Source organism: Sphaeramia orbicularis, chromosome 11 (genome assembly GCF_902148855.1).
Source record: "Sphaeramia orbicularis chromosome 11, fSphaOr1.1, whole genome shotgun sequence".
Taxonomy (NCBI): domain Eukaryota; kingdom Metazoa; phylum Chordata; class Actinopteri; order Kurtiformes; family Apogonidae; genus Sphaeramia; species Sphaeramia orbicularis.
The window spans coordinates 23,401,033-23,427,230 of record NC_043967.1 but is presented as its reverse complement, the minus strand read 5'-3'; the positions used below and the strand labels follow the sequence as shown (position 1 = coordinate 23,427,230).

At 37.5% G+C, this 26,198-nt stretch overlaps 1 protein-coding gene across 1 annotated transcript in view; it reads left to right on the top strand.

Moving 5' to 3' along the window:
• csmd2 (CUB and Sushi multiple domains 2) overlaps nucleotides 1–26,198 on the top strand; it is a 135,072-nt gene that overhangs the window by 45,269 nt on the left and 63,605 nt on the right. The window contains exons 13-23 of the mRNA XM_030146990.1: nucleotides 2,390–2,486; nucleotides 3,722–3,826; nucleotides 4,047–4,165; nucleotides 7,519–7,588; nucleotides 9,187–9,303; nucleotides 9,473–9,682; nucleotides 12,182–12,370; nucleotides 16,358–16,535; nucleotides 20,414–20,559; nucleotides 20,648–20,728; nucleotides 22,160–22,273. Of these exons, the coding sequence (XP_030002850.1) occupies nucleotides 2,390–2,486; nucleotides 3,722–3,826; nucleotides 4,047–4,165; nucleotides 7,519–7,588; nucleotides 9,187–9,303; nucleotides 9,473–9,682; nucleotides 12,182–12,370; nucleotides 16,358–16,535; nucleotides 20,414–20,559; nucleotides 20,648–20,728; nucleotides 22,160–22,273 (1,426 nt within the window). The remainder of the gene's footprint in view (nucleotides 1–2,389; nucleotides 2,487–3,721; nucleotides 3,827–4,046; nucleotides 4,166–7,518; nucleotides 7,589–9,186; nucleotides 9,304–9,472; nucleotides 9,683–12,181; nucleotides 12,371–16,357; nucleotides 16,536–20,413; nucleotides 20,560–20,647; nucleotides 20,729–22,159; nucleotides 22,274–26,198) is intronic.

The window sequence follows — 26,198 nt, the reverse complement described above, 5'->3', positions numbered from 1 at the left end:
CAATGACCAAAAATAGTCACTTGCCTGATAAAGGGTTAAAGACAGTGACAGTGTTTTCAGAAAGAAATTATAGGATAATTCAGCAGAATGGTTGGCATTCTTAGTCATCATGTCCTCATCTGGATGAGCGTTCACCTGCAGAGGAGGCTTAAACGCTGAAAGTTGATCGTTATAGTCAGGTCCATAACTATTTGGACGCTGGCAGCAATTTTGTGATTTTGCCTCTGCAATGGATCTGGCATGAAGTAATAGAGATGTGATTGAAGTGTTTGGTAATGGATTCCCAACTTCAGACAATCACTGACTGCAAAAGATTTCTGTCCAACTGTTAAAAACATCCCATATGTATATTATGATATTTTTTTGTCAAATTACTTTTGAGGGATGTTTAAAATGGTTATAATTCCTACATGGTCAATGCAATATTTTTGTTAACCCTCGAATTAAAGCTGAAAGTCCACAATTTCATTTGATTTCAGATCCACTGTAATACTAAGGCAAAATGTCAAAACCTGTGTTTTTTTGTTTTTTTTTATTGTGTGTTTATCAGTGACTGTCGTAGGCTACAGCTAGGTTCATATTTTGCATGATAAGCAAAGAACATGAAGTAACCTAGGTTATCATAAATAATTATGAAGTATAAATAATTACATATTTTTTACAAATGAATTTGTAATGATTTTTTAATGTTTGCCACAAGTAGTCCTTCTCAAAATTATTATTACGTTATTTTTATTCATATATTTTTGTTTTTACAAGTTTTCAATGATATTTGGTGAAGCTAAGCCTCCCGTAGCCTCTTAATCATTTATGGCTAATCAACAAAGCTACCAACACTGGATCAAGGTCCATGCACTTCTCAGAGGCTCAGAATTTAATTTGGTGGATCACTACACCAGAACCTCATATTGGACTTCCTGAAATGAATTTTTTATATTACCACTTCTACAATTACTTTGCTTTTTCTTTCTGTGGAGTTAATTCGGTTTGCATATTCTTATTCTTTGATGCATGTGTGATGGAAGTCTACCAGGAATCGGTGGAAGGTCCCCTGTGGATGAGCCTGATAAAAAGTTTTTTAGGCTTATGCTTCAGCTTCTGTGGCTAATGACCTCAGAGCCGTCCCTCAGCTATTACCTCCTCCACCTCAGCTGACTGTCCTTGCAGGTCAAACACACGAGACGGCACACAGGCACACTTAGCATGCTGCACTGCACACCAACATTGCAATAACTTGGAGGTGAAACAGCAGGAATAAGAAGTGGGAGCTGTTACGCACTTGTGTGCACACAGCATGACTTCACAGTGGTAGGCATACTTACTTACTTATCTGTGAACTGCATGACTTACAGCTTTTAGATAAAAGTTTGTGTTCTTTTAGCCACAAAAGCATCGCGACATCAGTAAGAGGTTTGCTGCTCTTTGTCCACATTCTCTGCAACTGCTCTCCTCTTTCTTGCCGTCTGTCTTCCTCGCCAGTTGCTCCCTCTCTACCATCTAGCAGACGCACATTAGATTGGAGTGTCACGATCCAGAAGAGAACTTAAAGGAGCGAGGTGCCTTGCCGGCACATTTGCCGTGGCCCCCTAATGAAAGATCAATCTGTGATCTGCCTCGTCTCCCCAGGAAGCGCCACAGCCCCAACCGCCCCTTTAATTGGCTCGTATCCGATCTATAACCATCAGAGGCAGAGCGCAGGGCTGAGGAATGGATGGATGTGAGAGCGAACAGAAAGGGAGGCTGGGAAACAGATTAAAGGAATGAAACAGAACACATAGAATGCTGAAAGAGTGGATAAAAAAAAGTTGCAGCAGATGAAACAGTGCAGTCTTTTTCATGTTCACTTAGCATTTATAAACACTCTGGCAATCATCTCAGCAACCTTTGTGAGAATCAAGAATCTTTTTATTTATTTTTTTTTCATATGAGGGATGTTTTTTGGCAGCCGTTGAGTTGAAAAAAGCCTCAGTTTTGGCTTTCTTTGAGGAGTTGTCCGCATTGTTTGCGAGAGATTCGTAGTTTTCTCAACTTTTAAAACCCATCACCAACTTACATGAAAATGAAAAAAGCCTTCCAAGACTTTGTTCAAAATGAAGAAAAACAGAGCAAGAGATATTACACAACAATGTGCGTCTCATTCCAATTCTACTGAGATTTATAAATGTCTGCTTTTGTGGTTTTGATTGTTTCATGGTTCACTTTTTGTTTAATTTATATACTGTAGAAAGTATAAAAAAAAACCCTGACATGTACAGGGTTATCCAAGACTGCCAAGGCACTTTACTGCAAAACTCCTAATAAAGCAGATACCAGAGGATTGAATGTTGTTGAATTTGTTTTCCTCTGTTGTCCTTGTCCTTTATTTCCCTTTCTGTCTTCTCTGTTTCAGATTCAGGTAATCAGCTTTGTCACAGAGCAGAACTGGGACTCGCTAGAAGTGTTCGATGGAGGTGACAATACTGACACCATGCTTGGCAGCTTCTCAGGTATCGCAGTGCATTTGTGGCAATTCCTTTGTGTGCGTGTATTCTTGTCTTTGCTTTAATGTGTTTTATATGTTTATTAGCACCTTAACCTTAAACATATTTGATATATCTATGGTTTGCACCTGCATACAATGAAGAACAGATGACACAGTTGGCACCAACATGTTACTGAAATAACTTCACAAGGCGTATAAGCAGCAGATGTAGTCATGAGATATATTTTTCAAGCTGTTGAAACCTTTTCTGACAATACTCTGTGATCTGCATATACTCTGTTACACTCATAGTAAGGATGCAGCAAATGTTTAACCCATAAAGACCCAAACATCTACCTTTGACCAAAACCATCTACTGATCTAAACTGTTTAATTCTTGTTGATCCATTAATCCAATCAATACATGTAAATAACTGGTGTAAAATACAGTTTGTCATCTTTTCATGGTCATCAGATATAATCCATTTGCACGGTCAGAGGCTTTGTAGTGACCGTGGAAACGCAATCATCTTCTACAACATTGATCCACCAGTAAAACCCATGGAGTCGGATCAATGACAGTAGATGGAGACTCTTGGTTTATGTTCAGTTAATGATAGACTTTGCTGAAAGAGTCCCCTTTTCTAAAGTTTTCTCTGTTTCTGATACAATAACCCTCAACTTTATCTGAGCTTTTATGAACATTTATATGATCAGTGAATGAAATATAGGCAAATACTTGATTTATACTGCAAAAAAAAACAAAATACAGAGCATAATCTTAGAATAAATGACGATAAATCGGTTAAGAAAGGTTAAGAATCGAGAAAAATCCATTTGGGAACTTGCACAAAAGTAACACTGGGTCTTTATGGGTCAAATGTACCCTAAAGTAAATATGAAGGCAAAAGCCCAGCTTCACTAATTTGACTTATTTAACAATCAGTTTTGCATCAGAATTGCAATTTGTTTGGTTGGATCAGATGAATGCATGGAACACTTTTCCTACATTGCTGACTTAATAGGTTAACTGGTTGATCTAAGTCACCCATAGGTGTGAATGTGAGTGAATGGTGTGCTAATACTTCATCATTTCTCTATGAACCTTTTATGCATGCACACACCGACACATATAAAAGAACCTGACAAATGCTTCAAAGAACGTTCCCTGTATTCATTTGCCAGTGGTTGACAGAGTCAGTCATTATCAGACTCTGCAGGGTATGGCGTTGCTGAACTTGTGATTATCCTCTCCTAAAGGCACCACGGTTCCAGCTCTCCTCAACAGCACTTCCAATCAACTCTACCTCCATTTTTTCTCCGACATCAGTGTGTCCGCAGCCGGATTCAGGCTTGAATACAAAAGTGAGTGAACTATCACTACAAACATCACTGCTTGTACAAACACTACTCGTGCTTCTCCTCAGAGGCAGATGTCTTGTCCTGTGATGTTTGAGTCAGATTTTATACATATAGTCATCCTTCATGCCAGGTGTTTAGTGTTTTGTACAGTATAATTGTTAAACTTATCCTCTCTCTTTTTTTTCCTGTTTTTTCATCATCTATTCTTCTTTCATCTCCCCAGCGGTGTCTCTGACAAACTGTCCAGAGCCTGTGGTCCCTATGAATGGCATCAAGGTTGGGGAGCGGCTTCAGATGAATAATGTGGTGTCTTTTCAGTGTGAACCTGGATATACTCTACAGGTAAAATCTCATAACTTCAAATGTTTTTTTTATTTTATTTTACGACATCTCTGATCATAGTTATCAGTGCGCTTACATTGCAAAAAGCCAAATCTATGTCAGGTACATATCTTAAACCAGGTCAATGTAAGCTTTTTTGCTTGACAAGAATGACAGTTTTTATGTTAGAGATTTTTAAGAGATTTTGCTACTGAGTACTTGAAACCAAAAATACCAAAAATCTAAAGCTTTGAGTGTTAATCAACCCTCGAAAGCGCAAAACTAGTTTTATGTAGTCAGAATTACTTATTTAAAGCATCGAGAACACATAATAGAAGGGGCTTGTTTCTATTGTTTTATTGTCTGCACTCTTTTACTACTACATACGAAATACCAAACCTATTCAGATAAAGACTGGGATTCAATTACAAGCCATGTCTCTGATAATAGCAGTATTCAGGTTGACAGAAACAATTGTAATTTACGCAATAATAGCTCTGGTAAGCAGAGAGTGGCTGTTATTTACTGAAGTCTTGCCCCGGTAGAAAAGTACCAGTACTTTTGTACTTTTAAGGGGATTAAATAGTGTTTCATATTAAATATGACCATTTCTACTTATTAAACAGGAGATATTAGAAGTAAAGGTGTTTCTGATATACAAACTTCCTGTAAATGAATATGTGGTACCTGGAGCTTTAAAGTCCCAAAGTCCCAAGCCAAAGTCATTGTAATTTCTACATATAAAAGCTTTAGTGTAGATGATTTATTTATTACTCCTATCAGATCACTGTAAATTGGACTTTTCTTTGTGTGCAGACAAGTAAATGTATGTGTATGGTGCAAAAGTCTTAGGCCACCTTCATCTTTTTTGTTTTTGCTTGTTGTATCTTCAGATACAATAAGAAGATAGAGGAAATATGTGTACAGCCTTAAATGATGCACGGAAAACTAAACTAAATAGGTTCTAAAGGTTAAAGTGGCTATTTATTGTGGCCCCTGACCCCATGACAAGAAGCAGCACAAACACTCAGAAACATCTGACATGTGATGAATGAAACCTGGTTTAAAACATCAGAAAATTATTGCAGTAAATCTCATGTTGTCTAAACAAAAGGGTTAAAGATATGTTAAGGGCAAAGGGAGGTCACACTAAATACGTCCACTTTGGTTTATAGAAGCGTTTTTTTCCTTGAAACTTTTGCTTTTACTGCTGTACAAACTTCTTATATATCCAGACTGGATCTTAATACAGAGACTTGGAATTGTAATGCATATATGTGGACATTGTAACTTAACTAAACCAACAAACCTAATGTTGGCCTAAGACTTTTTCATAGTACTGTGTAATTATTTTCTGCAGAGATGCACTGGTTGTAAGGTACATTTCCTAAACATATGCCATTTAAACACAGAGCCTTATTCAAACATACTGACAAAGTAATCCATCTATGGGGACTGTTGTATGCATTCTGGCTGCACTGATTTTAATTCAATTCAGTTCAATTCAACTTTATTTACAGAGCAAATTTCATGCACAACGCAGACTCAGTGTGCTTCACAACAGGTATATAACATTAATAAAAAACAATCATAAAAAAGAGAGTGCAGTTGCAATTAAACAATCATATGTATACACACTTAAACTTGCACATGCACACACAAAACATTTTAGATTTTAGATTTCTGTAACACCTTAAGTGCATTTTTAAATATCTTTGAGACTAGCTTTTTTTCACTTCACAAAAACTTGGTAATTGAAGTTTTCCTTCTTGCTTATTTAAATAGTAGTTCCCCTTCTTTTTGCATCTCAGAGCTGAGTTTATGAGATATACTTAGAGACAACTGAACAGCAGGATACCTCAAAAAATGCAGCAGCCATTTTCATGAAACATGGTTGGTGGTAGGCCATGGAGGGTTTTTTTTTTTTTATGGCTGTTTCTAATCCTGCAACACAGAGCATCTGATGAAACTGCAGGACAGCAGGCTTTGGTATTGGAATGTGCCCTTCTTTGTAAGATAGTGTTCGTGTTTGCCTCTGAGTTTCCACATATTCTGCACATCCTCCACTGCTTCAGCTGTCATCATCTGGGCTTCACCAGACAGATGGTGACATCTGTGGAACATGGCAGATGCACAAATTCTATTTGAAAGTTTCCTATCTATGCTACACTACACAAGTCCCTCTGGACTCGGCACTCCAAGCGGTCCTCGCTTCCTGTTTGCGTCCAGAAATGCCACATCCCATTCATGTCAGTTAGTGGTTTTCAAGCTTTTTTTTTTTTTTTTGCATTAGTAAATAATCACAAGTCTAGGTTTGTTTCATGGTGAATTTATTCTTTGACACATTTAACTCAATTAATTATATTAAGTTGGCACTGAGATCCATCATTTCACTTTTAGCATAATTTGTCAGACTCACTTTGAAATGATTAAGTTGTGTTCTCTCTCTATATGTCTATATATGTAGATAGAGATAGAGAGAGAGCGAGAGAGAGAGATTTTCTATCTGTATTTACAGTAATGCCACAATTAGGGGTGGGTTCGTAAGTGTAACTGTTATCAGGTTGTTTTTACAGCATCCATACGCTTTAATTGTACATGACACATTGCATTTGCTCAATTTATTTGAGTCATTTCCACTTAAAATTGTACGTAAGAATATTTTATTATTTCTAAGTGTTGGCAATTCAACTTAGTACTGCCTTTGAGTACTTTTGTGGGCCTTGATACATGACAATCCTGCTATTTTTCAGCTTTAAAGCAGACCATTTTGTGGTAAAGCAGAAAGGGTAAGGAGGGAATTAAAATATCCCTCACGCTTGCGAGCAACTGAAGTCATTGTAGTTCCAGTCATTGATCAGCAATTGCAATGTGAAAGAGTAAATTATAGCACCTCATAAAATATCACCAGCCTGTTGCCTTGGTCTCCACTTTAAACTCCCCAATCTCCAGTGGCTCGTGCCAGGCTTTTCTTTGACCATGACTACAGATACATTTTCAAAAGGTCAGCTAAGGCAGTTAACTATGCTCATATATCAGGGATATTATCTTTATGGCAGATTAACTTAAAACCCTGACCGCAGGGCTTTTGGAAAAAAAAAAGCCTGTTGTATTGCTTATATCAGCAGTGCAACAAAAATACGGCTGTTATTTTCCCCTTTTGTTTCTCTCCCTGTGTAATCATCGTAATACGCTTGTGACACGCTGTCTCTATTGTTCTCTGTCACTTCTGATGGATTTAGTCATTTAGTAGCCGCATGAAGTCATGTGGAGACAGACAGCAGGCTCAAATAATTGGGGAAACAGATGAGTGACAGAGAACAGAACTAATTATTTCAATCATTTTCTTTTTTCCACTATTCTTTTTCCTATAGGGCAACTCGCATATCACCTGTATGCCTGGAACTGTCCGACGATGGAACTATCCGCCTCCGCTCTGTATAGGTAAAAACACTTTCTTTCTATTTTCTTGTTTCAGCGTCCTTCACGCTTATCACGCTGCAGCACTGATACATAAACAAAGCAGTAATGGTTGCACTTAACCTGTTTTTGTTCGGTGATATAAGAACACTGCAGCATTTAAAAGGGGATTTTTGCACAGTTGCATTGCATCTGACACTGAATGAAAATGCATGATGTGCAGTCTCCGTTTTGTACTGTGGGTCTTCCTGCCAGTGGGAGCGCTTTGACAAACGGGTTCCACTTATTGGAACAACCTACCGCTGCCTAATTAGTTCCATCTCAGGTCGTGATTGGTTGAAGTCGAGGAGGAAAAGATTCATCGTGTTCACAAGCATCAGCAGTTTCCTGATTACTTCAGGCTTTTTTTTTTTAACTGCTGCTACAGGATAATGTTCAACCTTTCACTTATTTCTTTCAGAAGAACGTTTTGTAGCCTTTATGTTCTCCTTACACTGTCTGACCCATTTATTTCTTCCCTTTTTATTTTCCTATATCGTAACGTCTGTAGTAATGTCTGTAATCTGGGGTCAAGATCTTTCTGTTTTATTTTTTAAATTTGCCCAGTTCTAGCTTTAGCCCACATCAAGTCATCAGTAGTTACAGATGTGAATGGTGAAGAACAACAGATGCAGTTATATCAGCTAGGGTTGAGTGGATATATCAAAATGTGTAATTCAAACAAATATATTATATTTAATTTATATAAAATGAGTTGTGGAATGTTTGATTTTTAATTGGGCCACCCTTTTTTTGCTTTGTTAATTTATGATAATTTATTGATTACTTTTTTCATTGTTGTTTGTTTTCTTGGATATTTTGTTCATTTTTCATCATTTAATTAATTAACTATAATGTTTTGGTCATTTTTCTTCAATCTTTGTACGTTTTGCTGACTCGATGCTGATTTTGTTCATGTTTATTTTAGATTAAATATAATATATATTTTCTACACAATTTTGTTCATTTTTATCAGTTTTCTTGATTATGTTATTTTTTTATGATTGATTGGTTGGTTGTTTTGTCTCTTGAATTTTTTGCCCATTTGATTTCATGTGAAAGACAACAGTACATTCTCTTCAGGGTTTTATTTCTTCTTCATTATGTTCATTTTCTGTTCATTTTTGCTAATTTTCTTAATTATTTTGTTCATTTTGTTGATTCCTTTCATGTTGCACTGCCTTTCAGAATATTAAATCAGCCTGAACAAAATAAGTTTTTCTTTGTCTTAAGTCTTTTATATATTATCTTTTACATTAGAAGTGACATAAGAAAAACTGTTTATTGTGTGGATTGACATAAAAGAAAAGAAAAGAAAAGATATTGTGGTAGTTCATAAAGCTTTTTTGTTATATGTCTTATAATAATAATAATAATAATAATAATAATAATAATAATATGTCTCAGAATGGTCTACAGCATGTTTATCTGCAACAAAAGCAGTCTTACCTTACTTTTACCAATACAGTAAATAAATACATGAATACAGTTTTATTTTGGAATCTAAATGCACCGGCTTTTATGCTTTATTACCACAAATCACTTGTGGATATTAATGACATGCTTTGCTTCTCCTCTACAAGCTCAATGTGGTGGAATCCGGGAAGAGATGGAGGGCATGATTCTCAGCCCTGGTTTCCCTGGCAACTACCCTAGTAACAGTGATTGCACCTGGAGAATCTACCTGCCAGTTGGTTATGGTGAGCATCATGAGAGGCCCTTACACAATTCCCCCACTCAAGAAGCTTTCATTATACATGTGTTGAATGTGGAATTCTGACATTTTCTTTTTTCAGGTGCATATAGTACATATTTTGAAAGCCACATTCACAAGTACTTCAACATCTTTTATTTTTCCTTTTTTTTCAGGCGCCCATATTCAGTTTCTCAACTTCTCTACAGAAGCTAACCATGATTTCCTTGAAATACGTAACGGACCACTTGATACGAGCGCTGTGATTGGCCGATTCAGTGGACAGGACATTCCCACCTCCCTTCTCACTACTTCCCATGAGACAACTGTTTATTTCCATAGCGACCATTCGCAGAACAAACCAGGATTTAGGTTTGAGTACCAGGGTAGGTATCCAAACCTCATGATGTGTGTTTTAGTGTACGTACAGTGATGAAGCAGTCTGATACATCTTAATCTCTGTTCAAGTTCAGTTATGTACTGTTAGCGAGGGTAATTCATGTAAAGCTATAACATTACTGAATAAGCCCTAAAACTGAGTGTGTCAAACTAATCAACCTGCAAAGCCAGTAAATTCCCCACCTCTATAAATCTCTAGATATAAAACTGTTGATCACTTAAATGATTTCTTCACCATGTGCCAGTAAAAGGCTTCGCTGCATATCTGTGTAGCTGCAAGGAATAAATCACCCTTGTATACAAATGCAACAGGCACACAAAGTTTGTATTTTGTGATTCAACAAACGAGCCGGCAAATCGAAAGGTAGTATTACGCATTTACATAATTATGTGTACATTAGCATATAAATCAAGCATTATATTTGCATATACCCTTTTTTTGCTGCATTTGCATGAGTTATCTCTTACAAAAGGAAGCTGTGATCCATAGAAATCAATTTCTTTAGTCATATTTATATCCTGGGTCTCCAAGGCTCTCTGCTTGCTCTGCTTTTGTATCCAAGAGGGGAAAAAAAAGTGAGAATTATTTACCCACACTACTTCAGATCACTGCAACATATTCCTTTGGCAGAAGTCGAACCCGCCCCTTCCATTTTTTTCTCCTTCTGTCTGTCTCAGATGGAGGAGGAGAAGGAGTGAGTAGGAGGTTATGCACAAAGAAAAATACCAATGGAAAGATAAGCAAGGGGAATTAAAGACCAGCAATAAAAATAGAGATGGCCACAATATGTTACTACCATTTTCTGGCACCGGAGCATTCATGTATTGAGACAAATCAATTCTAGCTTCACTATGGTGGCTGTTAGAATTTCCCAGTTAGAAAATAAGCAGTTCACACAGTATGTATGCACTGATCAGAAGTGTAATCACAGAAGCAGGGCCATAGACAAATGATTTTTTTTATTCCCATACTCCAAAACAGTCTTTAGTCTGACTAAGCTGTTCATATGGTTAATGAAAATGTGTGTTCCACTAATAATCCAGTTTATGTGCAGCTCTTTGTACTCTGATTAACAATGCATTAACTGGCCAGAACAACTTTTCCCTAGAATATTTATGGCAAGAAGCATAAAAGATGTATAAAAGCATATCTCAGTTGGAAAAAAAAAAAATAATAATAATAATAATTCTCTGTTTGTGACACTTGTATTCAGGGTAATGGAGTCATATTAATCAGTATACAGAACATTGGTTGTGCAGTTGTAGCCAAAAGTTTTGAGAAAGACACAAATTGACTCACTGAGTAAATATTATTTATTTGCCAAAAATAGTCTTTTCAATTGGTCTTCAGAACTACATGGAGGAAAATCTACAACAACTGAAGCTGTAAAGCTTGTGAAAATACATTTGTGTCGTTTTCAAACTTTTGCTCATGACTGTAGAGTAATCATACAGGGGTTGGACAAAATAATGGAAACACCTTAAAAAATCAACAAAATATAATTTCATATGGTGTAGGTCCGCCTTTTGCGGCAATTACAGCCTCAGTTCTCCGAGGTATTGATTCATACAACTTGTGAATTGTTTCCAAAGGAATTTTAAGCCATTCTTCAGTTAGAATACCCTCCAACTCTTTTAGAGACGATGGCGGTGGAAATCGACGTCTTACTTGAATCTCTAAAACTGACCATAAATGCTCAATAATGTTGAGGTCTGGGGACTGTGCCGGCCATACGAGATGATCAACTTCATTAGAATGTTCCTCATGCCATTCTTTAACAATTCTAGCTGTATGGATTGGGGCATTATCATCTTGAGGTGAAGGTGTTTCCATTATTTTGTCCAACCCCTGTAGCTTGTGAAACCGTTGTTACCCCACCCCATGAAGGGGAGGCAAAAGGTATTGTTTCTTTGTTTGTTTGTTAACACTCTAGCAGCAAAACAATTGGTTGAATTCATACCAAATTGAGTTTATAGATTGCCAGTGACCCAGAACAGATGTGGTTACATTTTGGGAAAACTAGGTCAAAGTTCAATTTTTTTATGATTTTTTAAAAATATTTTTTCATCCCATTTACTTATAATGGGCAAAATTTCAAATGTCTATAACGACATTAATTTTGTTTCAATTTACTTCAAACTTGGCACATATATAGAGGCAATTGATATGCTGACATCACCGCATGCATAGACATGACTTCAGTTGGATCGATGCCAAAATGAGCTACAATACATGTGAGGGGCACCATTTGTTTGATCTGCTTTGTTGATATGAGACAATGACCTTATGCTGATATATCCAATTCACACCTGTAGTCACTGCCTTTGTCTGTTACATTTGTTTGTGGGTTGTAGAAATAATGAGACCAGAATTTCTGAAATACTCCCAACTCTTTTACCATATTACTGCCATTATATTTAAATAATATTTAAAACCGTCTGGATCAAGTATCCGGTTTTAATATACTACAATGTCTTGCCCTCAGCGTATGAGCTACAGGAATGCCCAGATCCAGAGCCCTTCCGCTACGGAGTCGTGGTTGGCGCTGGGTACAACGTGGGTCAGTCTATTTCCTTCGAGTGTCTGCCTGGATATCAGCTAATGGGTCACTCTATCCTCACCTGTGAGCACGGCACCACTCGCAACTGGGACCACCCCTTCCCCCGCTGTGGAGGTAGGGAAGATGCCATTTGTCATGTCAAAAGTCACATAAAAAGCTTACAGGCCTGTGCATTGACAAATGTTTTGCAAGTGTCTGACGGTCACTCCCTCATGAGTACAAAGCCAAAAAAAAAATTTGCAGGATAACTTCCTGTTTAGAATATATTGAGTTATTACATCATTACTGTGAAGTGCGGCTATGGTGATAATGATTATCTATTATGAATAATGCAATTAAACTGAATTATCATTCCCCATTAATGAAGCAAAGTACTCTCCAATGAAAATCAATACAGCGCTAAAGAGGACTGGAGACAAATAAAAGAGGAACAAAAGAGGAGCTAAATTGAAAGAAAAGTAATGGAGGCTCTTTTCTTCTGCCTCGTCCTTGACCTACATTCTCAGCTCTAGCTGTCGATTATTCAATAAGGAAAGCAAAATTACAGCGAGAGGTGATGTCCATGACACTGGAACTTTGAATAGGCAAGCGTCAAAATAAATGGGAGGAAGAGAAGGAGCAACAGAGTGAAAACGTGGAGGAAATGCAAGATTTATTCACACATCTTTTTGAGTGTTTTTTTATTTACTTATGCTACCTTTTACAATTTTCAGTATTAATGTAACATTTGAATTAGAAGCTTTTTATTAGTTTATTTTCATGCTAGGACATTATAGTTTGTGTGCAAAATATCAAATACATTTATATGTTAATCATTTTCCAGTATGCTGTATCTCAGTACTATTGGTATCAAATGACTTTTTATTGTCTACATAGAGGTTTTTCAGTTTCCAGTTTTGCATATTGCCATACTTGATGATACCCAGCAAAAGACATGTAACCCAACAGAGGAAACAACCTAAGATGATTCTGTTTAGTGCTTCCAAAATGTCCAGGACAAGGCAGTGTGAGGCGTCTGACTGTGAGAGTAATTGAATTGGCTATACTGCAATGACCTGGTGTGAGGGAGTCATGTCAAAGGAGGTGAAGAGTTGAATCTCAGCCTCAATGTGATAAATACACCAGAACACACACATACTAAGTCCAATTACAGTGAGAAAATCCAACCATTGCATTTAGAAATGACAGAGAACATCCATTGTTGTTATTTTGCCTCTACTTACCTAAGGGCCTTGGTATTAATGACACATCACATAACATTGGACCTTTCTACAGTTGTTTCTGGAACTAATGCTTGTTGTGGTAACTGTTATTTAATTCATTGCACATTTGCTTTGTTTGTTCCCATTAATCTCCTTGTCCGCTACTACCCATTTATCCTTTGTTTCTATTACCTCTATGGTTTTATTATTGTAAACAAACATGTCTGGGCAATAAATGTTAAATGCATAAGAATCAGCTAGAATAAAATGACCTTCAGGTGAGAACTTAGTCTCACAAAAAAAGTATATTTTGCTGTTTAAACATTTTGACCACAATCACTTCCAGTATGTAAATGGAGATTTAGGTGGATAATGCATTATAATATTCATAATCACATACACGTGAGAACTGTTGTTTTTTGTTATCTTATAATCAGCTGTTCAAAGTATCTACAGAGGGAGTGGATCCCCTTTTACAGGTCCCACCTTGTTGTGTAGCCATATTTCTATAATAACTCTGAATACACCTCCTCCTCCCCCGTTACCCCCCCTTTACAATATAACCAGTGTGTAAACCTGAGTTAATATATTCTGCTCACAGAAAACTCTGCACTGCTGCTTTTGAGAGAAGCTTACATTTGGTTTGACAATTACATTTGGTGTACCACAGGGATCTATTCTTGGCCCTTCACTAATCATTTAAATTAAATTCCCTCTTCACTGTTTCCTATGGTCTTCTTATTGTAGATTATACTTTTCTGTAATTGTAATTCCATCAAGGAATTAATCTTTAACTACTATTGAAGTGATACTTAATTTATGAAAAATAAAATGTATGTTTTTTTAGATTCAAATACAACATTACTGTGATGCTGATATATCCCATCCTGAAAATGGTCAGTCAAATATTTTAAGGATGACAGAAAATGAGTATATTTGCATCTGGCTCAACTGCAAATTTACACTTAAATACCACATCAAAACCTACGCTAACTAATTTTGATAAAAAGATAAGCTTTTTTAAATACAGAAATAAAACAAGCTTTTCAGAAAGAGGATTATTAAATCAACTTTCTTATCAGTTCTGGACTACAGAGATGCTATTTAAAGACACCTTTCTTCCTTTACACTTAGCCCTTAGATCCTATTTATCACCATAGTCACCAGTATAATGAGCTTAGTTGATCTTCTGAGAGACGTAATAATCACTGGAGTCTTTACATCTATAAAGCCCTGATTGAAAAATTGCCATCATACATCGTTCCTCTGTTGCCTTGGAAAGTTCACAGATCTACTTTCTGATTCACCAGACACTCTTCAGGTACCTTTTATAGAAGTGCTTTTAGTATTAGTGCAGCGAAGTCAGGGAACAAGCAAACGGAACACTAAATCCTTTTGGACACTTAAAGAATAGCAGTAGGACAATATATTTCATATGGTATTATTTCCTTGATATGGTGTGATATGTTGACTGTACAGAGGCACCAAATATCAATGTTGTTAATAAAAGCCACGAGATACATGGATGTGGAGGCTACAGAGGCACTAAGAAAAGACTCTGTGCACTGTTCCATACATCACTTCATCTTAGTTGCAGTGAATAAGGAGTGAAGTGAATAATTCCTGCTGTTCACTTTTTAGGAGTATTTTCGTCTGCTTCAGTTTGTATCTCTGCACCACTGTTCTCTAAGGTACAATTTTGGCATCATTTTAAATGGGGGTCACCAGCAGCAGTCTTTCTCAGACTCTTAATTAAAAGGTTGTATCTAAGTCAGTAAAAAAAATAACAAACAGGTCAAATTTTCCCAGCAGTAATACCATTAGCGATTAGCAGCAACTATTTAATGTTTTTTTTTTCATATTTATAAACAGCTGCTGTATTGTCATAGGTTTTCTGTTCTCACCCACAAAGCCATCGAGTAAACACACACACTTCCTCACATAAGCTTAAGTAGCTTGTTTGTCAATGGCTTCAGCCAGAGGTGCAAGTCCATAGAGTGTCCTGGGTTTAATCAATCGGTCTGATCAATAGCTCATTTAACAGGTGAGGCGGCAGCGGAGGGGCCGCTCAACCACAGGGCTAAAGCAGGCAACGGTGTAACAGGAGTGCACACATAACCTATGAGAGAAACAGAGGGATAAAACATGCAATCTGTGCTGTGGGAATGATCCTATACCCACAGGCATCCGAGGGTGTGCCGTTAAGCTGAATTCCCTGTCTGGGTTGCTTGAGATGCCTGCACTTCTGTGATTATTACGCCTTGCTGATTTTCCATGCTCCACCACGGAGAATATGAGGCTTCTCTCAGGGCACCAGCTGGAATGTTAGGCTTCGCAAATGTTAAGTTGGTTAGAACCTTCTGAGTTCCTGATGAACGTTTGAAATATAGTTTCTGTGTGTGCAGATTTATGCTTCTGTACTCACGTTTTTTTTACTCCCAGCATATTGGATACATGCTGACATACGCTGACATACACTAAACATACCCTTTGCTGTCACTCAGACACACTAACTGTACTCATACTGTACATACAAACACACAACTTCGGGGCCCAAAACCGATGCTAACCCCTTGCCTCATCTCCCCTTTCTCCCTCTTCACCCCCAATGGGAAAGGGTAGAGGCGTTATCTTAGCAAAACACTCCATCCAAGTCCCCACTTGCTAACAGGCTTTACTGGCTAATCTTTAGCTCAGACAAGCGCCCGGGCACTAGACGAAGAGTGAAGGAGAGGAGGAGAGAGACACTGAGAAGGGAAGCAGAAAAAAAGAACAGGGAGCTAAAAAAAAATCTCCCTTTTCCCATAGATTGCAACTGAATTATGCATCTGTGCTGTTGTATTTTTGGCCAGCTGATACACTGATACATCTTTTTTCTTCTCTTTCCTCGCTCCCTCAGTGCCATGTGGTGGGAACATCACATCTGACAATGGTACCGTCTTCTCTCCGGGTTATCCAGAGGAGTACCCCAGCTCAGCTGACTGCTCCTGGCTCATCACCGTGCCTCCTGGCTTTGGCATCAAACTCAATTTCACCCTGCTTCAGGTTCATGGGCCACATGACTTCATCACTGTCTGGTAAGAAAATGACACAAAAATGTTCTTGTGCCTGTTCTTTTTCTCAACAATAACATGCATATTGCTTATTTTGTTAGCATTTAATTTCATTATATATTTGTTTTGAACACAAGAAAAAACAAAACTTTCGTGTGTAGAAGGAACTAATAGCAGAACAAACAAATTAATAAATAGAGGTGATCAAAACAATATACTGTAGTGATTACATGTACACTAGTAATAAAATAAATTCAATATGTATTGCTCAAAACGGAGTGGTAAGAAGAAAACTCATTAAATCCCACTCCTACCTCTCATTTGTACAACATAATACATTATTTGTGCTTCCTTAATGATAAGGTTACAACTGTTTAGAGTCCTAATATTGTAAATAACAGATAGTAAACAGATTAGGAAAACTGATGTATATTACACATAGTAACTATCTAATTGATAGTGTACATAACTTATAATACAATGCATTTCAACAATAATTGCATACCAACAATGGTAAACAATAAGCACATCCCAACAAAGGTAAGAAAGAGCCAAAGATGTAATGGCTCAGCAATTAACAAAAAGCCCCGCCCTCCCTGTACTGTGACCAGGCCATACGTTTGTAAAGAGCAATCTTCCGTTATGATTCAATATTTTACCTAGAATGATAATGAATGAGTGGATGCTTTGTTACTGATTGGCTGTTTTTGTGGTTGTCTGTTATTATATTTTTCTTTTGTAATCACAATGCCATATAGCGGTTTCCGCCAATCCCCTCTTCCAATTCCTAGTCACCCACTCCTGTTTTTCAGCCTGTTATGCCTTTGGCTTTTCTTTGCCTAATCTGCCTCTGCTGTGTTGCTTGACAAAACAGAGTCAGGGTCCAGTTAGCTGATCTTTAATCCTTCTTGCCCCCTCCTCTCTATTCATTTACAGTTCTCTTTATATGACTGTGCCTCTTCTTGTTTTCTTACCAGTGTTACATGTGCAGCATGACCTCACAGCACGTGTCACTCACCTTTGCCATCAATCACAAAACGGGGAAAAATGCTGATTGCAGGACTCACCTTTACCTCGCGTTTTGACCTCATTGATTTCTATTACATTGTGTCTTTGTTGCTCCTTTTATTTCTCCCAGTACCTTTCAATTTATAATTTCACCCTCATCACATGGGGCTTTCTGATTGTTTTATTCAGTTCATCTTATGTTTGAGCTTGTAGATAAAAGAACATATAAGCCTGTAACAAGAGATTATGTAAAAGGCTGACATTTTGTCATGGTACAAGTTCAGTTCAATTCAACTTTATTTATAGAGCACATTTCATGCACAAGGCAGAGTCAATGTGCTTCACAACAGGTATTTAACATAAAAAAATAAATAAAACACAGGGCTTTACAGAATTAGTTGGATATAAAAACAAACAACAGTCAAATAAACAGTTGAAGAAGAGAATGGATTAATGTCATGGCCATCCCCCGTCCTTAGACCCTCCTTCTCTGCAAGGAAAAACTCCAAAAACCCAAGTTCACTACACTGTGTAAAAACTGTTATTTAATAATATTTTGCAATACTGTGTAACATTCTATAGTAATAAACCCATCTTCATGATATAATTCCAGTATGCCACAAATTCGTACACACTTCATATTGCATGATTTATTGTCTCGTTAAGGAGCCGTGCCAAAAGTCAAACCAAAACAGCTGTAAATAAACATTTAATTTGTTTTACAGGTTAAATTTTTACACAAAGTCCCTCAGTGTAGCTTGACTTTTTGAATAAATAAGACAAAACCAAAAAAAGGGAAAAATGAAGCCCTAGTCACTGCTTTTATTTAACAATTTAGACTAAAATCAGAGTCAAGTACAATCATCTTTTGTTGTCAGACACAAAAAGTGGCCCAACAATTGACTAAGTATAATGACGATGCTCTTAAGTTTAAAGCTCAAAACATTTGAGATGAAAAAAGAAGAGGTCAGGGAACTCATCTGGCAAAGAGTTACTGAGCCTTTATTCAGATGGATGTTTCATAATGAGCTTTGAAAAATACAGATTATGTTTTGCGTGTTGAAAATAGAGCTGAGTTAAAGCTCATGCAGAGCAGCACCAACAGCCTTCTTCACAGTGTGTATAATACCAGTCTCTAATTTAATGTCAAGGAAGTTTAATTCAGTATAACTACCAGCGACCCTAGCGAGGATAAAAGCAGGTTCAGATGATGAATTATATGTGTAGATGGAAACATGCAGGTTGGTTATTACATAATGTACCATTTTATTACATTTTCAGCAATTTGTAATATGTAATATCACAATGTGTAATAATTTTAACAAAATGTGTGGAAATGTATCACACATTGCATTCAGACTTTGCAAGAAATTTGTATTAAGTGTTGGAATGAACTCCAACACATAAGACAAACAAAGCATGTTTTTCTTATGACAAAGGGAGGAAAACACACAAAATATGATTGCCTTCATTGTATCATTTTTATCATTCATACTCTCAGCTGAGTACCAAGCACTAACATGTAATGGAGAAATGAAATGAGCCATGAAGGACCAATCAGATGCGTAGACATAACATAGTCCCTCCTCTTTAATTACTTGTGAGAAATAAATAAGAGTGGGAGTAAGAGCCACTTAGTAGAAATGTGCATGTCTTCTGTTTTTGTGGGTTAATATTTGTGGCAGTATGTTTAGATGCAGGTCTTCTTGCCTGACTGAATATCAAGCGGCAAAGCTTCCTTTCATCACCTCCATAATGCACGCCTGGGTCTGCCATATGTGCGACCAAAGACAGGATTTTGCATGCATGATGGTTGCCAGTCCTAGTTGATCCCCTCTCCCTGAGACAGACTCCAAAGGTCCAAGCTCTCAGTGAGACCGGAGATCTGACTGCGGGCCAAACTGGCAACCTGACTACCAGTGAGGGTGGTAGTCCTTACTTACTAGGCTTCTTTTAGAAATGTGTGTTGCTAATATTTTTTAATCCATGAAGAGTTTAAGTCAGTAGATCGACAAAGTGAGCCAAAATGTCCACTTCCTATCACATTGTTGCTCTGTAAATGGCCCCTACCATGTTGATCTTTCCCAACAAGCTCCTGCAGCGCCAAGATGGGGACTATCATGTTCCCCAGTTCCCAGTTACCACCGCTGTGTATCTATCCACTGAACTACTGAGCCAAGGAAATGGGCCCCGTAATGGTAGCTTGGCCAGAGTGCTGTCAGGCAGTGGTCCCTAGCCAGCCGTTTCCAGAGCTGCTTGTAATCTCCTATGCCCAGTCTGACAGCCAAAGACAGATGGTTTTTAAGCTGAATGGTTGTGGCAGGAATCTGGGAGCTGGCTTAATCGGCCATGCCCACACCAGGGGACTGCCAAGGCTGGGCCACAGCTTCCAGGGACACTCCCATTGGATGGCAGTTAGCAAGAACAACGCAATCCAGTCCTGTCATTCATGCTCTATCTCTAATTTTTACCTGATTTTAACATAATCACCCAGAGCAGCTCTAGATAATTGCTCTGGTTTTGATGAAGTGAGAGTAGCTCGGTTATATACTCCATGATAATGATCAGGCAGGTGGGTTTGTTTGGTTTTCTTACAGATCAGATGGTGCACACAGACTGAAGGTGCTTTATGGTTAAAAGCTGAGTAGGCACTTGAAAAGATACTGCTGACAAAATGTCCAAAAAGTCTATTATTGCCACAACCACCCTGTCACAACAAAGACAGCAATTCTGTATGTCCTTCATCAGAAATACGGGTTTTAGTTATTTATGGTTGCAGGTTTTCATTTCTGAATACACAATTCCACAATGTTATTGAAAAAAATGTTTGGCTTCTTTCTAGTAGGGCTGTTTTTGTATCTGGAATTGATCTGTTACTTGTTTCTCTGCATCAGGGATGGTCCCCAGGAAACAGCCAGGAAACTGGGCATATTTACTGACGGAGAACCCAACGAACCTCCCAGCAGCACATCCAACCAGGTTCTGATACGATTCCGCAGCAACACAGAGAAAGGCGGACTGTTCCGTATCAGCTACCAAGGTATGTGTACGATATGACTCGCTCCTACCAGATACTTCAATACCCGATGTGTTGACTCATCTCGTATCTTTGATGTCTCTCAATAAAGCTTACAGGCTGCAGTTCTGCCTGCCTCCTCCCATCATCCCTAACGCAGAGATCCTGATGGCGAGCAAAGAGTTTAAAATCGGTAGGTAAAAATGCTCTCATCTGATCCAGAAGCACTGTTTTAAGTATTAATTTACCTTTAAAGCACTGTGTAATCTCAGCATTCTGTATACTTTCCATAAAATAAGGATCAAACTGGAAAATAAAAATAAAAATCCTAAAATGAATGATTTACTGTGACAAACTGGCGCCATGGTTTACCCCACCTTCGCACATAGATAGCAGGGATTGGGTTTGGTACCTCCCCAACCCTCACCAGGACTAATGGGTTCAGAAAATAAGATAGGTGGATGAATTGATTTAATTAAATAATGGATTTAAAGAATGTTAAACTCAAATCTGTCATCCATCACAGACTTGTAGAATTGTGCAAAAAGACTGCATTCAACCAGCAGACGACACATTATTACATAATTGCTTCCTTCATAAAAGCAGATTTTTATTTTATAGGTAAAGATATCATTTTCCCATATCTATCTTGCACAGTTAGGAACTCAAGGAAAAAAAAAATACTAGTCTTTTCCCATTTCTTAACTCAGGTTCCTTTACTCAGTAGGCATACAAACCAACCATATATAAGCTAGTTCAAAACAGAAACATGAGGAACATAAATCAACTCTAATTACCTGACATAGGTATGCGAGTGTGTCCACATGGACTTTGCAGATGTATTTCTCACAGAACTGAGGTAGTCTGTAGCACATCTATTCCTGTATTGCATGAAACAAAATATGATGAAATATGTTTACTGTTTTTATTACTTTAAGTTGCATGAGGATAGATAGATAGATAGATAGATAGATAGATAGATAGATAGATAGATAGATAGATAGATAGATAGATAGATAGATAGATAGATAGATAGATAGATAGATAGATAGATAGATAGATAGATAGATAGATAGATAGATAGATAGATAGATAGATGCTATATACCTATTGAAAATAGCACAGTCTTCTTCTACTTAAATGTGTAAACCCAAACAGTTAACTTCACTTCGCCCCTATACAGCACCTATATCACTGATATACTAACACAAAACTATTTTTGCAGCCACCCATGACATTTTGGAGCACTAATATAACTGAATAATTATGACAAAATAATCAGAGCCCCACTGGAGTTCGGGTCAGGTTTTCTCATTCTCCCACTGTAGAAGACAATGGAGATTAATTGTCCTTATCTGTTTATTTGCACAACTCCATAACTCATGGTCATTCAGAGACATGAACATAGTGACGCCGACAAAGTGTTTCATCTATAGGTTTCATCTTGGTTTGTTTGTTTTTTTCCCACTGATATTTTCTTCTTTAACTGAGACACTTAAATGGATCATATTGCCTTGGTTGTCATATCAGCATCCAGGCACTTAAAGCCATTCCTAGGGATACTTGCCGCCATCTCTATCTGTGACTCTGATCTGACACTCCTACTAAATCTCATTCTGTTCAGGTGACATAGTGCGATACAGATGTCTTCCGGGCTACCAGTTAAGCGGAAACAGCATAGTGACCTGCCGGCTGGGAACACATTTGGAGTTTGAGGGGCCTCCACCTTCTTGCGATGGTGAGTGATGGTTCATCTGTGTACCCAAACAGACTTTTTTTTTTTTTCAGTCTGCATATTTTCACATCACTTTAAGAATCTCACAGTCACAGCGCACCAAGAAAATGGGAGCAGAGGATCGATGCAGCTGCTAAGTGTTAAAATATATGAAGTCACTTAATGTGTGCACACATACGCGGTCATAGGTAGCCACTATAATTTTGCTCTAATCATAGACTCATGCATTATTTCCAGTTGTACCTTATTTCAGGCTCCCGTGGGTGCTCCTTCTGTTTGTAGTAATGGAGCAGGAGCAACATATCAGTTTGGTAGTACTTTCAATCACTGTGAATTCTTAGCTCTCCTGAGGCTGAGGGTGACTGCTGTGGCACTCTTTTTATGCCACCATACCAAGCTCCCATAGGACTCAGTGAGTGCAGTATTCCCAACCCACTGCAGCTCCATGTTGTGTGCAGTGCTTTTCTTCTGGGCAAGCGATTGGGTGCATAGAGGGGTCCCTCGAATTTGCTGTAGTTTAAAAGTAACAATTTCATCCCGTTGCTCTTCTGTTTTATAAAGTCTGATTGTATATCTTTTTTTTTTTTTTGTCTGGCTTTCCCTTCATTTTGTGCATCTCTAGTTGCTGTGGACAAGGGAGAGTGGGCGATGTGATGTGATACGTGTGATAAATGTTGCTAATTTTAAGTGCTAAATAGGAAGAATATGCAAATGGTCTCAGCATGAAGTAAAAAGAAATGATGGGGGTATAAAAAACGATTTGCTTAAAAAAAAAAAAAAAAAAAAAGAAGCCAAGGAGAGGGGAAGTAGAGCAATATATTAGTATTAATGAAGATGTGGAACAAAGGACACAGTACACCTAGTTAGAGGCATGTATAAATTTTCCCTTATGTGGTCATGCCTCCTTCTTACCAGGTTCCCTGTAGCTCCAGATCTGCAGATATAGGGAACAGAAACACTGCTGCACAGTGCAATTGAGAATTCTGGGTTTGGGAATTGATTAAGTGGGAAATAAGAGAAGAAAGTTAAAAAAAAAAAAAAAAAAAAAAAACGCATAACACATACACACAGATGCCATTGTGAAACATGGGTTGGGAGAAAAAGCAGCAGCACAATACTTAAAAAAAAACTAGCACTGCTGAGTGAATCATTCCGATTGCATCCACATGGAAAAGAAGAAAAAAGCAGAAAAAAAAGACAGTTTTTTAGGAGGACTCTTTTTGGCCAGTGTCACAAATTTTGCAACCACTAAACTGCTGAAATCTTGAATTAAAATTTAAAATAACTTCAGATTGACTCTCTATAGTAACAAAACACAATGTTAGAGATCTTCTATGTTAATATGAGTGATACTCCCAGTTCAGTATGAAACTGTGATACAACAGATTAGAATACGGCAAGCCACCAGAGTTAAGCTATTTATGGGAAGAACAAAAACTTGATGCATCATATTTTATCGTACGAGCTTGGAGGTCACGAACTGTGGGAGTGTTTTTGGTATGCAGCAGCAAAAAAGTTGTAGGATGAAGACTTTGAGTTAATTTACCTTAATTTGACGCCACACACCCTGCAATGTAAGCATTCAAGCATCACAGCGATGATGCTAAAACTAGCCCTAGGAGAGAACAGTATGGATTTACCGCAGGATTCCTGACAAAAGGGCAGTATCAAACTAAAGACAACAGTGGAGAGACTGTCAAATGAGCAGGAGTGCCAGGAATCAGACATGCAGAGAGAGAGAGAGAGAGAGAGAGAGAGAGAGAGGGGACAGACTTAGTTTGAGGGCAGTGAGGAGACGAAGTGCACAGCTCATTGAGATGCAGGGGACATGCCGGCTGCAGCTGCACCTATCAAATCACCACTTCTAGCTCTGACAAGCACAACCCTCCCTGCATGTCTAGTTGCCCCCACCCTTTCAAAAACATACACATTACTCGTGCACACGCCCTTACACGTATGCAAGCGCGCACTCATACACAGTGCTGTAGCATGTGTCTGGTTCTGTGGATGTCTTCTATGAAGCAGCACTGGAGGCCACAGCTGGTTCTGCAGTGTTGCTTACCCCCTCACTGTCACTATCCTCCCTCTCATCCCCTGCATCCCTCACACACACACACACCCCCTTCTGGCTCTCCAGCGTCAGACTTCTGTTCTTATGTAACACTTGTTTCCATCCTCCTTTTTGTCCTTCTCTGCTGCCTGTTTCAAAACGCTCAGCAGTGTGTTTTTATACACACTTGTCTATCAATATCCAGATCTGTCCCTTCCTCATTCTCTGTGATTTACCTCCCAAAACTGAAAAATAAGCAGGTACAAACTCTTGTAAGGTTGCCAGGCATCATATATATATATTTTTTTTCTTACATGTATTTTTTTTTTCCATTTTAGCAGCCACTAGGTTTGTGTAGTGTTTGATCTGCCTGGCATTCAGAGGTGGTGAACATACACACTTTTTTAACTTAAGAACATGTATAGACATAAATAGAAGCTGCTTTCCTTGAGTAAAAGTAAAAAAAACAAACAAACATGTATAGGTTCTGAAATGCACTCAAAGTATAAAGAGAAGGTCTTTGAAGGACATTTCTGCTTGCTCTTTTTGTGCAAAGCTAATGGAACCTAACATCACATTACCACACAAGATCAACTTCAAGAAATATCTATCATATTTTTTGCAATATCGGTAGCAGAACTTGACGTTTTTCTATGGTCGAGTCTTCCTTCATCCTGTTACATTTGGTGTGATATGTACCAATGCATTCACCAACTTTTTTTTTTTTTTAATGATGTTTTCCCATCCATTTAAGGTGAATGTGGCATGATGAAGATGGTTGCCTCAATTGCACGAAAGCTAAAGTAAAAGGCCAGTTTTGAAAATGCAATAAAAAGGTAGACATATTTGTGTTAAAGTGAAGGAGGCAAAAGTAAAAAGTTGTCTGAAAAAATCAATACTGAAAGTATTGCGTGGATAACTGAAAACTACTTGGAAATAAGTGTTCTCACAGACATGCTTTTAGACATCAAAGGAAATATATCACTCACACATCACTATCAGTTTAAGAGAATGAGACGCATTTAATTTATTTTCAACACTTGAAATTGAAGCTGTTAAGTGATATGACTTGCTTCGAAGCCCCCAGGCTCCTTTGACATAAACATTCATTTGATTTTAATCTATCAGAAAGTTATCTGATGCAAAATAAAGATGTTAAAATGTGTTTTATGCCCAATATTCATTAAAGGCTCAATTTGTAAGATTCTCACTTTCTTGTGTTCTTATGTGAGGATTGTGTTGATGTTGTTTGTTAACGTCAGCTAGCTCCATTTGTTAGCGGACACTTTAGCTAATGGACAGGAGCAGAATAAATACATGAAAGAACGCTGGAGTGCTAAAGAGACTCCAACACAAACTTTATATAAATACTACAAAACACTCACAAAGCTCCCATACAGAATCTGATAATGATTTTTTAATTTTTTTTGATTGATTGATTAATGTATTTATTTCGAATATGAATGTCAAAAAGAAGAAAAATAACTAAACAAAACATTTAAACATAAGACATACAATACATATTCAAAAAGGAATGAGAAGAAGTATAACTTATAAGCTCCCAACCCTTCCCATTACGTAATTAATAACAATAATAAGATTCCTAGTCAAACATATCTATACTTTAATACCTGATACTTACTGTTAAATTATTTTGTTTCTGGCTTTCTATTATTATGAACAATATAATATAATTTACTTAATTCAATAACACACATGTATGTGCATATATATATATATATATATATATATATATATATATATATATATATATATATATATATACACACACACACATATATATATATACACACACACACACACATATATAGATACATAGATAGATACATAGATATAGATATAGATATATAGATACAC